General features: G+C 38.4%; 1 protein-coding gene across 1 annotated transcript; it reads left to right on the top strand.

The window, feature by feature from the left end:
• Positions 1-540: 540 nt before the first annotated feature.
• LOC104427378 (wall-associated receptor kinase-like 10) lies at positions 541-4,057 on the top strand. Its single transcript, XM_010040477.3, is given in 4 exon segments — positions 541-1,586; positions 1,953-2,054; positions 2,529-2,822; positions 2,825-4,057. Coding segments are annotated over 4 exon segments (2,175 nt in total). The 5' UTR covers positions 541-703; the 3' UTR covers positions 3,721-4,057.
• Positions 4,058-13,621: the final 9,564 nt, after the last annotated feature.

The following is a 13,621-nucleotide window of genomic DNA, read 5'->3' as shown; positions in this document are numbered from 1 at the left end:
ATTGCTCAATATTTCACTTCCCTGGACACATGGATAGGGATGATTAGCAATAATTTCCTGTAATTTATCCAATGTGCAGCCGTTCACTCATCGTGAAAAATGGTGAAATTCGAGTCCTCTAAACAAGGTTAAACTCAGAAGTCGATTTAATAAGTAACCGAAACAGTGCTAAACTAAGACAGATATTCAGAATTTACAGAAAGACCACATTCATGTTTAATTAGGAACTGTAAATGACCAATAATAAATACTAAACAAAAAGATTGGCAATGAAATGTGAAATTTTGCGACAATAAGCAAAGACATGGAACCATGTTTAATCTAGCGTGGAAGAGGAAGAATTCATACATTATTGGTCTACGATAAATTAAAATGAACCGACTCGTATGCGAAACAATTTAAGTCAAGAAGGAAAGGATTAGATATCTCAATTATAAAGATGATGACAAAATCATATCCCCAACAGCTGGAAAAGTCACACTTGGCTGCTTCCGTTGGTGTCCTTTACCTATCAAGCTTCGATATTTCCATATTCAAGGAAGCATCGTCACAGATACTAGGAAGTAGCAGAGCTGGAACAAAATTATGCGTAGAGTGCATCAGAATTCTTCCCCTCTTCCACATAAATAACAATATTAAGGGACTCAGTCCATATCCCCTTTCTCCATATGTTTAGGTCCATGCACACACAGACGTGAACATCATGTCGAACTCAGAGTTTCGAATTCTTGTGCTTCTGGTTTTCCTCACGATACAAGCATCCGGAGCTGCAGCTGGACTTGCAAGGCCCAACTGTGTTGAAACATGTGGGAACGTCAGCATTCCCTTCCCCTTCGGAATAGGTGCCGAGTGTTTCTTGGATCCCTGGTATGAGATCTTCTGCCCAAATAGGTCGGATCCAATACTAAAAAAGATGGGATTGCAAGTTCTCAACATTTCACTTCCCAATTCTTATGGATTCATGGATGGCATGATCACTGTCAGTCTTCCATTAATATACTCAAATGCAAGCTGCGGGGGCGAAGGACTTGGTGTGCCAGTGAACTTTAGTGGAAGTCCATTTGTCTTTTCCCAGACATGGAACGTATTTACGTCGGTTGGTTGCAACACCATGACAACAGTGAATAGTACAGAATCAGCTGTTGTCGGTTGCAGATCAAAATGTGCTGGAACCAATGCCAACATTGGCCGATATAGTGCTTGTTTCGGGAGGGACGGATGCTGCCAGACTACGCTCCCCTTTAACCTTCAAGGCTTTGATGTGGATTTTCAAGAAAAAGGTGAACCTCAGGGATGCAAGTACGCTTTCCTGGCAGATAGATCATGGTTCTTGAGGTCTAACGTTACAGGTTTATATGATTTGAGTTTGAACGATACAGTTCCAGTGGTGTTGGAATGGGGAATTTCAAACAAAACTGACTACGGACTCAGGCTTATCCAGCAAGCCTATGGCTTAGGCTATCTTAATACCTTCAGATGTAGCAGATACAGCCTCTATGGATCGTATACGAGTGAAATGCCAATTATACAGTGCTATTGCAGAAGGGGGTACAGGGGTAACCCCTATCTTACTGAAGGATGCCAAGGTAATATACTTCATGCTAACTCATTCTGTTTTTAAGGGCACTAAACGGAGAAGTGGCTTGTTCATTCCCAGAATTTTCTCTGAAAAGAACGCATTGAAACTGTTTGATGATCACGTACATGCTTATCTGCCTTCTTTTTCTTGTTTTACTGCTCAATATTACACAAAGTGAATTCCAAACAAAATTGCATGAATTATACTGATAATAATTTACTGGAAACAAAGGGGAGAGTCTGTTGGTTACAAGCATAATGTTTCGGCTATGGAGTAAACAATTCAAGAGGAAATGCGACCTACTAATCTCTCTAATTTTACTCAGGGACATGGGTTTCGCTGCTAATATGTTTGTTTTATCACCTGTCATCAGATATTAATGAATGTGAAGATCGAGACTTGTGCCCCGGGATTTGTGTGAACAAACGGGGAACCTATGACTGCATCGCTGGTAGAAAGACACCTATCATTATTGGTAAGTAGATCTTTTAACCTAGAATTTCAGACCCCTTCTTGTTCTTGAGTATTGTTTTACCTTACCGTTTGTTCTAACATGATTGTCTTTAGCTTATTGAGGATTATAAGTGAGTTTCAATAGACAGTATCTATCAAAACAACTGAGAAACTTTCTCAGCACCCTAATTTTTGATAGATAATAAAACATTAAAGAAATAAATAAAAAAATTCCTACTTATTCTCGTCATATTGGAAATGGAATTATTAGAAAGGAACTTTTCCACTTTCGTCAATGGTTTGAAAAATTACTGGACAAATTAACTTTTCATGGTTGTTAACATAAATCCATATGAAAGGAAAGTTAGGTAATCGATTCCATATATACTCCTTTCAATCAAAGTCACTATAATTCTTGATGATCAGTGCCTCTATAGATTCTTGACAAGCAGCAGGTATTTTTAACACTATTACCCCTTAAATTTTTGCGATGCAGGGGTTGGGGCAGCCTTTGGGGCACTAGTTTTGTGTCTTGTCTTATGGAGGTTGTACAAATACGTCAAGAAGAGAAGAGAAATCAAACTCAAAGAGAAGCACTTCAAACGCAATGGTGGCCTTTTGTTGAAAAGTGAGCTATCTTCACCAGAAGGCAATGTCGAAAAAAGCAAATTGTTCAATTCCAAGGATTTAGAGAAGGCCACGGACAATTTTAATGATGATAGGATACTTGGGCAAGGTGGACAAGGTACTGTTTACAAGGGAATGTTAACAGATGGAAAAATAGTTGCGATTAAAAATCAAAAGTGATTGACGAGGGAAAAGTCGAACAATTCATAAATGAAGTCCTCATCCTCTCACAAATCAACCATAGGAATGTGGTTAAATTATTGGGGTGTTGCTTAGAGACGGAAGTCCCGCTTTTAGTGTATGAGTTCATACCAAATGGGACTCTATACCAATATCTACATGACCCAAATCAAGAGTTTCATGTTTCGTGGGACACGCGGCTACGGATTGCAACTGAAATTGCAGGAGCCTTATTCTACTTGCATTCAGCAGCCTCTATTCCCATTTATCATCGAGACATCAAGTCCACCAATATCCTTTTGGATGAGAAATATCGGGCAAAAGTGGCGGATTTTGGTACTTCCAAGTCAGTTTCCCTTGATCAAACTCATGTAACCACATTGGTACAGGGTACTTTCGGCTATCTAGATCCCGAATATTTCCAATCAAGTCAGTTCACTGATAAAAGTGATGTGTATAGCTTTGGAGTGGTACTTGCTGAACTCTTAACAGGGCAAAAGCCAATTTCTTCATTGAGGGAACAAGAAGGAAGAAGCCTCGCAACGTATTTCATAATCTCGATGGAAGAGAACCGTTTGTTCGACATTGTTGATGCTCAAGTTTTGAAAGAAGGTAAAAAGGAAGAGATTGCATTAGTTGCTAACCTTGCGAAAAGGTGCTTAAACTTGAATGGGAGGAAACGACCTGCAATGAAAGAAGTGGCAATGGAGTTGGAGGGTATAAGGAAGCTCCAAAATCCTTCAGTTATTTTGCAAAATCAAGAGAACCACAAGGCAACTGAATCTTATAATGCTGCTTTTCCATCTAACAAGTCAAACATTGACATGGATGTCATTACATTTTCGGATGTTCAGCCACTCTTGCCTAGTGAGTCGTGGTGAAGATTTGTTCTGCCTCTTACTCTTATGGGTCATATTGCTTTGTTTGTCATGGAAATCAGTCTTGAGACCAAAAGAAAGAGAAAATAAAGAATGGAGGAAAACTCATTCCTTCACTAATAGGACTAGTTAGTTACCCATTGGTTATGAAGTTATTCTCGATGTTTGCGATCGATCAATTGTTAAGCTATACTATCCCAAATTATTCAGATCTCTGTAATTAGCTAGGCATCATCATTTAGTGGATGTGCCAATTTGGAAATACTTTGCAAACTGCAATCATCTTGCACAAGCATGATGCAGTGTTTTTTCTTTCATATGAGATCCGTAAATTACCTGTTGTCAATATGATTATTGCAGAAATTACTTCAGTCACTGGTACTCCTGCGGACAAGCATTTTTGTTAAGCCGGCTTTCACCATTCAATTAGCTTCTTATTTGCAGAATTTCATGAGACGTACCATGGGCCCAAGTCAGTATGGTCATATGTTGCATTTATTCATCGCGGGTAAAAGTGACTTAAGCACAATCAAGAAATTTTTGTTCCTTTTTTGAATTTTTATGTCGTATTTTTCTTTTTTAAAATTTTCAAGTTTTTTTATGTGGCACTTAGTGGAAGATTTATGTGTTAAGAAAGTAATAAAAAAACGACCACCTTAACATTTTCTATTAATTAAATTGAACGAAATTAACATAGGAACTTTATTATAGGAATTTAATAAGTTTAGGGATTTAATTGCACTTTTTGAAATTTTAAGATTTGATTGCATTTATCTCTATCATAGATCACGGGAGATGTGCATCGTAGGCCTTTGAAAAAGTCCAATCTTAGCAGTCAAAGTTGAAAATTGGATTTATTGCTCTTTTCTTTGCCAAACACTTGTGGCACATTGAAAGAAACAAAGATTTCGCAAGACCAAATTCACGTCTTTGTATATATATCACATGATTATTTCCTTTTAGATGAATTCTTAGATTCAGTTTAACAAAACGATTAACATCTTTCAATCAGATTGATTTACGGGGATCAGGTTCCGAAGTCAAAACACAGAGTTCTGCTGGACTCAGTGAATAATTTGACTCTGGGAAAGCGATTTACTTTGGACTCTTCGCCGATCCCACAACTGCTAATGCCTCAACTGCCGGTCAAAGATCACCTGTGCGATGCAGTTGCCTTGAACTTTCCGATTGTTCTAACTCCGTAAGCTATAGTTTTCGAAATATCCCCATTTCTCACTACCTTTCAAGCCTTGTCCTAATGTGGCACCAAAAAACTTGTCTTCAAACTCCATTCTGAAAATGACTTGGAGCCTTTCTGAAAGGAGACATTTCAATGGGAACAAAAGAAAATATCTTCGAATCTCATTATGTTGATTTCTTAAGTTTTTTTTTTTTTTTATGTTGGAAAAAAATCCCAAAAATTATGGGGAAATTCCCAGAAGAGTGGCTAAATTATGGAGACACGGATCCTATATTTAAGTAAGATTGGATTACAATTGCTCTCACTTCCCCTGGAAACACGGATGGGGATGATTAGCAATAAATTTCCTTTAATTTACTCAATGCCCAACTGCTCACTCATTCATCGGGAAAGGCTTCTAAACGAGGTTAAACTCAGAAATTGATTTAATGAATAACCTAAACAGAGCTAAACTCAGACTAATATTCAGAATTTACAGAAAGACCATGCTCATGTTGAATCAGGAACCGTAAGCGACCAAGCTAGTCAATACTAAGCAAAAGAGATTGGCAATGAAAAGTGATATCTTGTGACAATAAGCAAGGACTATTTAATCTAGCGCGGAAGAGGAAAGTTTCATACATTTTTGGTCCTAGGATAAATTAAAAACGAACTGATGCGTACATGAAACAATTTAAGTCAGTAAGGAAAGGAATAGAGGTATTAATTAAAATGTGCTTAACAGGGGCCATCCCGAAACCTCATCTAGCTAGGTAACTCTCCGTGTCTTTCTCACGAGAAAGATGATGACAAAACCATCTCCCCGACAATTTGGAAAAGTCACACTTGGCTACTTAAATCGGTGTCCTCTACGTGTCAAGCTTTGAAATTTCTATCCTCAAGGAAGCATCGTCAGAGATACTAGGAAGTAGCAGAGCTGGAATAAAATTATGCGTACGGTGCATCAGAATTCTTCCCCTCTTCCACATAAATAACAATATTAAGAGACTTTTAGTCCATATCCCATTTCTCCATACGTTTAGGTCCATGCACATCCTAGACATAAAAATCATATCGAGCCCGGTGTTTCGAATTCTCATGCTTCTGTTTCCCTCATGGTACTGTAAGAGTTTTCCTTATGTGGATTACATTAATTAAGATTGTAATTACCGTTTTACGGAGTTGGTCTGATAAGGTAAGGCATAAGATTTTCTTAATGGTCGAATATGGGCCTGGCATTGTTTGGGCCGAGTTGGGCCCGGCCCATGATGAGAGGGCCCGTCCAAAACTCTATAAATAGCGCTAAGGTCCCTCCTTTAGCCCTCATTCTTCCATGAAAGTCTCTCTCACCTCACATAAGGCAAATCGTGAGTAGTGGTCTCATCGAGCCAGGAACCGAGGGTCATAAAGGAGAAGATCTTCAGCATTAAATGCTCGGATTGTTGTTGGATCATTGTCATTCTGCATAAAGAACGATGGATTCTAAATAAGGTAACAAATCTTCATATTCTCCTCCTACATGTTCGGTTTTCTAGCTACGCCAATCCTAGAAAGCCGCTTCGATGGCCAACAGGTACAAGCATCAGGAGCACCAGGACTTGCAAGGCCTAACTATTCTGAAAGATGTGGGAGCAATACCATTCCCTTCCCCTCTGGAATAGGAGCCGGGTGTTTCTTGGAGGACGGTACGAGATCGGCCGCCAGAAAACAACACGGTCGCCATACTAAACAGGATTAAATTGCGAGTTCTCAACATCACTCCCCTCTATTCGGACATTCATGAATGGCATGATTGTCGTCAGTCTTCCATTAATTTACTCAAATGCAAGCTGCGAGGGCGAAGGACTTGGTGTGCCAATGAACTTCGAAGGAAGTAAATTTGTCTTCTCGAAGACACAGAACATCTTTACATCAGTCGGTTGCAACACCCTCGTGACAGTGAACAGTATAGAATCAATTGTTGTCGGTTGCAGGTCAACCTATGCTGGAACCAACACCAGAACTTGCTAGTGTAGTGCTTGCTCCGGGAGGGATGGATTCTGCTAGACTACGCTGCTCTTTAACCTTCAGGGTATTTGTATGGATTTCAAGGAAGAAGGTGGACATCAAGGGCGCAATTACGCTTTCCTAGCAGATAGATCATGGTTATTTTGGTCTAAATTTATATGGTTTGAGATTGAATGACACAGTTCCAGTGGTGTTGGAATGCGGGATTCCAAACAATACCAAGGATGCACTTGAGCTTATCTGGCAAGACAATGCAATATCCAGATTGAGTAATACGAAGCCCTTCACTTGTAACACGTACGACCTCTACGACCTGTATTGGTATGGAAGTGAAATGCCATTTACGCAGTGCTATTGCGGAAGGGGATATGGTACTAATTTCTATTTTATTGGAGAATGTCAAGGTAACATACTTCATTCTATCCCATTCTGTGTTTAAGGGCACCATATAGAGAATTGGCACGTTCATTCCCAGATTTTTCTCTGAAAAGAAGGCATTCACACTGTTTAGTGATCACACACACGCTTATCTGCCCTATTTCTTGTTTATCCGGCCAAGATTATACAAAGTAAATGTACTTTCAAACAAAACTAAATGAATTATGATAATAATAATTTACTGGAAACAAAGGAGAACAAGACAGTCCTTTTGTTACAAGCATAATATTTTTTTTTTAGCTTTGGATTTAACGACTTTTGAGGAAATGGGACCTAATAGTCTCGCTAATTTTACTCAAGGAGATAATGCGAAGATCCAAAAATGTGCCCCAGGGCTTGTGTGAACAAACAGGGTGGATATGACTGCGTTGCTGGTAGATCTTATTAGTAAGTAGATCTTTTAACCTAGAGTTTTGGACCACCTCATGGCTTTGAGTATAGTTTTACCTCACCCTTTGCTCTAACATGATTGTCCATTAGCTTATTGATGATTATACGTAAGTTTCAATCAACAGTATCTATCGAAACAACCTCAAAACTTTCTCAACACAATAATAATTATTTTTTATAGATAGGGAAAAACTAGAACTTTTCTAGTGTAGTCACTTCATATCTATCAAAAGATATCAAAGATTCTTACTTATACTCGTCATATTTTAATGGAAATATTATTAAGGAAAATTTTCACTTTCATCAATGGTTTGCGAAATTCCTGGAGACAAATTAACTTTTCATGGTTGTTAATATAAATCCACGTGAAAGGAGAGTCAGGTTAATAACTTCCAAATGTTTTCCTTTCAATCAGAGCCACTTAAATTCTTGATTATAAGTGCCATCAGAGTCTTGACAAGCAGTGGACATTTTCGACACTTTTACACCCTCAAACTTTTGCCATGCGGGTCTTGGGGCTGGGCTTGGGGCACTACTTCCGTGTCTTTTCTCATGGAGGTTGTACAAATACATCAAGGAGAGAAAACAACTCATGCACAAAGAGAAGTACTTCAAACGCAATGGTGGCCTTTGGTTGGAAAGTGAGCCATCTCCATCAGAAAGCAATTTCGAGAAAAGCATACTGTTCAACTCCATGGATTTAGAGATGGCCACTGACAATTTCAATGATGATAGGATACTCGGATAAGGTGGGCAAGGTATTGTATACAATGGGATGTTAACGGATCGAAGAATAGTGGCCATCAAGAAATCGAAGGTGATAGACAAGGGAAAAATTGAACAATTCATAAATAAAGTCCTCATTCTCTCACAGATCAACCATAGGAATGTGGTTAAGTTATTGGGGTGTTTCTTAGAGATAGAAGTTGTGATATCCTCGTTTTCGACCTGGTTTTTCATAACGGAATTATTTCGGCAAGCGATCATCGGACAAGATTGTCTTGAGAATTGATAGATCACGAGGACATCGGAAAAGGCTATTTAGGAGTGAAAACTAGATTTTTCTTCGGTAAGAGCATATGAGTGCAGAAAAGTGGAAACAGGTCATGGACGGGGATCGAGTGGGCTCGAGCCCAAAAGGGTGGCCCAAGGTCCACATGCCCAAGGGGTGGGCGGCCAAGGGAGGCCCATGGGCCCCTCAAGCCTATCAAGCCTCTTTTGACACAATCTTAGCATTAAATGCATGAAAGGATATGAATAGTGCATGAATAGTGCAAGATTCTGGTGAAAGGATCGAAGTACCCTTCCATTGGACTAAAGATGAAGTTGCAAAGATGGAAATTGGTTATGGAAGGGGCGGCCATGCATGTAGTGGGTGGCAAAGGAGGAGTTTGAAGCCTGCCTAACCTAATCTAGTCCAATCAAGCCACTTGAGTGCAATTCACCTCCATTAATGCTAAATCTTGCTTTTATTTTGGGCAAGCTTGATGGACATGAGCAAAGGGAAAGTGATAGGGCATTAATGGAGACAAGACTTCACTCTCTCTCCTCTTTTTCCCCCCAAGGTCATCGGTCTCTCTCTCTCTCTCATTCCCTCATTTATTCACTTGTTTGGTTGGAAGACCTCGATCTCTTTTCCCTCACCACCACCAAATGCCCACACCTTCATTTTCTCTCCTTGCAAGCTTGTTCGTCACTTGTTCCACTTGTTTTCCTCGCCGGTAACAGCCCGTTGAACTCCCGACGTCGGACCGCCCTTTCGCTCCACTGAAACGTGGACTAAGCCAATCAACCAGCCACCTTAAGGGCTGTTCGGTGTTGTGCAACCCTCACTGGAGCTCCCTCTCGCTCATTTCTTCTCCGATCTAACCCCTCACGAAGCCTAGAGGTTGTACCAACGTCAAACCATCATCGGACCGCCGATGAGCCACCACCGGAGCCGCGACTAGCCACTGTCCAGCTCCCTCACGTGTGGTGGACGAGCAAACAACAGCCCTCAGCAGCTGATTCGGTCTTGTTGTCCCTTCTCTCGACGTGTTTTGAAGCCCGAGTAGTTAATGAGTGGCTTTCTAGCCTTTGATTAGAGCTTTCGTGGTATTTATGAAGTAATTTGGGACTTATGAGTGGTTATATGATGATTTGTTGACGTGATAAGCTATTGTTGAACTTAGATAGGTTATCGAGTATCCAATGATAGGTTATCTCGTTTAGGGCAACACGTTAACGGGTTATTATGGGTAAATTTGATATATGATTCCATTATGTTGTAATATGCCATGTGGATTAGTGGTTAAACATGATATTTGGGTTATGTGCCATGTGGATTAGTGGTTATATAGGATATTTGGATCATATGCCATGAGTTTAAGAAGTGAATGGTGCATATGTATGTTGGCAGAAGTACACCACAAGTGCCATAACTTGGCAGGACACTTAAGTCATAACTTCAAAAAACGGTACACTTAAGTGCCACTTTTTTTTTCGAGTGGGACACTTAAGTGCCACCTCCGGCGACCCTTGCCGGAAATCCTACGTGTGCAATATTTTATTATTATTTTTTGCTTACGTGGCTCGGAGCTCCAAATCGCATAAAAATTAAAAAAAAAAAAAAAATTAAAAGTTTTAATTTTAAAAAATTTTAAAACTTTTTTTTTTTTAAAAAGAAAATTTTAAAAATTTTAATTTTAAAAAATTAAAAATTTTAAAAAATAAGAAAATTTTAAAAATTTTAATTTTAAAAATTTAAAAAAATTTTAAAAAAATTTTTAATTTTAAAAATTTTAAAAATTTAAAAAAAAAAATAAAAAATTTAAGAAAATAATAAAATTTAAAAAATTTTAATTTAAAAAATTTTAAAATTTTAAAAATAATAATAATAAAATTTAAAAAAATTTAAAAATTAAAAAAAGGGGGGAGGCGGCGGCGGCGGAGGTGGCGGCAAGGGAGCCGCCCATTCGGCCTCCCACTCCCCACTTTTTATAATTTTTTATAATTTTAATTTTTTAAAAAAATTTCTTAATTTTTAAAAAAATTTAAAATTTTCTTAAATTAAAAAAAAATTAAAATTTCTTAATTTAAAAAAATTAAATTTTCTTAATTTTTTTAAATTTTTTAAAATTTTCTTAATTTTTTAAATTTTTAAATTTTTTAAAATTTTTAAAATTTTTAAATTTTTTAAATTTTTTAATTTTTCTTATTTTCTAAAATTTTAAAAATTTTAACATTTTTAAAATTTTTCTTAATTTTTTAAATTTTTTAAATTTTCTTAATTTTTAAATTTTTCTTAATTTTTAAAATTTTTCTTAATTTTTCTTTTTTTTTAAATTTTTTGAATATTTTAAATCTAATTTAATTAATTTATATACTATTATTTACACGTAGACGCGAAACGGCGTCGTTTTGCATTTTCTCCGCCACGTCGCGTGCAAAACGACGCCGTTTGGGACCGAGCTCGCCGGAAAGTCGCCACGTCAGCCATTTGGCCGGATTTTCGCCGGAGTGGCACTTAAGTGTCCCATTTTACTCCGATGATGGCGGCTAAGTGTACCATTTTAAAGTTATGGCAAGACTTAAGTGTCGTCTTGCCGATTATGGTATTACAGACTGCGTGTCCCGCACTCTATGTATGTTATATAATGCAATGCGCGTGTATGAAATGATGGCATATGACAAGTGAAGTTGCATATCACATAAGTATCGCATGAGTATCATATGAGTTAAACAAGAAAGATAAGAAATGGAATGTGTGATTGTATGCTCGTCTAATCACTTAAGATTCTGATGCATTTTACGTGGAGTGTGAACCCGTCCTGAGGTATTTTACGCAGGACAATGCCTGATTAAGTTCAGATGCCCCAAAGTCAACGGGATGCCATTCACAGATGGATTTCGGAACGAAATTCCTTATAGGAATGTCTCCAAGTCAACGAGATGCCGTACTCGATGGAGTGAGACGATGCCTGGTTACGCCAGATGATTGTGAACCTTTGGGTTGACCTTGGGTCTTGAGTAGGCATAATTATTTGGACAAATGTGTATGAGAGGTGCATGGGATTCATATATGATTGGGCTTGGATTATTGCATGGCATGACCGTATGACTTAGATCATAATGCACATTCATATGTTTGGCTTGAGAGCATGAAATATATATTATGGAATTGTTTATATGTTTATATTGTGGCTTTAATTAATAAATTTGTTGTTATGAGGATAGTGAGCGAAAAGCAAGAAGAGCGTGGTCATGTTTTGCCATCAATAATTAATTGCATGTTTAGGGCGCTTCCGAGATCAATGACTCCCCTGTGTGAAGTCTAGACAATTTACTCATTGAGTTTATTTCATATTTGTTTGTTGAAATGTTTACAGACCCTAAGAATGACTGAGCTGTTCCAACATATTCGTTTTGGCCTCCCCCGTCGAGCATAATTAGGAGGTGACAGAGTACTCGATTGCGAGAGGGGCCGATGCGCAATATACGTGTTACATCACAACCATTTGGATCAATGAGGGCTTGCCTAATCTCGTACCACACCGATTCATGGCCTGGTACTTTTGGGTGGGCGGTGAGAGTCATGGTCCCATCCGTAGCTTCAACAATCCATCGAGTGTCGGAGGCTCTATGGGAGGCATTAGTCGAGAGGCAAAGAGGGGGACGTTCTCGATGTGGAGGTGTCCGACCCTGAGCTTGATCCCGATCTGATCGTCGAGTCAGAGCCATGGATCCCAGAAGCCATAAGAGCTTAGGTAGTTGCATGGTTGTTAGCACTTTTGGACCACCCTCGTAGTATTAGAGGTGTAGGTATACCCCCAATCCCTTTTTATAAGAGGTCGTGCCGAAGCGGTTAGACATGTCGGATATGTAAAGCTAGTTGTTTAATCTTCAAACTCGTTGTGTGTGAGATGTTGACTTATGACGCTTTTTATAAAAATATGATTATGTTCTCAACTATCCCTGTTGATTGATGGTTGTAGATTTGTTTATATTTCTGCTTGTGCATTTTAAATGTTATCGCAAATTGAGTCGGCGACGCCTTCTGGGACGTCACAATCGAATGACCAAAAGATAAGTAAAGGTTCAATGGGCATAGGTTGTCGCGCGGCCATAGAGGTTTGGGGCGTGACAAAAGTCTCACTTTTAGTGTATGAGTTTATACCAAATGGGACTATTTCAATATTTACACGATCCAAATGAAGAGTTTCATGTATCGTGAGACACACGTCTATGAATTGCAACTGAAATTGCTAGAGCCCTATTCTACTTGCATTCAACAGCCTCCATTCCCATCTATCATCGAGACATCAAGTCCACCAATATCCTATTGGATGAGAAATATTAGGTAAAAGTGGCAGATTTTAGTACTTCCAAGTCCATTTCCCTCGATCGAACTTATGTAACCACATTGGTGCAAGGGACTTTTGGCTACCTAGTGTCACCACCTACCCTTACCCTTTGGTAGGGAGAAGAGTACCTTTAGGCGTATTACCTAAAGAATGAGCCTAAGGCTCATAATTTAGATGCGCGTTCTCTCTCCTTAGCCCATACCTCACGCGACGTCGATGTTCGAATACATGCTATGAGAATTTTTTAAAAATGAGTCACCACTAACTTATTGGAATCAGTTAGAAACCAAGTGAAGCATTGGGCATTCTTCACTTCCTACGTAATCAAAAAATTTAGGTTGGTGACTTCATTACACCAATTAAACAATTAATACTATTTCGGTACCTAATTTTGTTCATTTCAGAAAGATTTTTGTCAGGCAATTTAGATTGATTTTAGACCTATTTACTAATATGTGAAATGATTATGCAAGTGCACGATCTTTAAAATAACAATTAGTAACCAAATGAAACATTAAATTAATTGCAAGGGAAAACAATCATCTAA

The sequence above is a fragment of the Eucalyptus grandis genome, chromosome 11 (assembly GCF_016545825.1).
Source record: "Eucalyptus grandis isolate ANBG69807.140 chromosome 11, ASM1654582v1, whole genome shotgun sequence".
Lineage (NCBI taxonomy): Eukaryota > Viridiplantae > Streptophyta > Magnoliopsida > Myrtales > Myrtaceae > Eucalyptus > Eucalyptus grandis.
The sequence above is the reverse complement of the archived record's forward strand: the minus strand, read 5'-3'. Positions and strand labels throughout refer to the sequence as shown.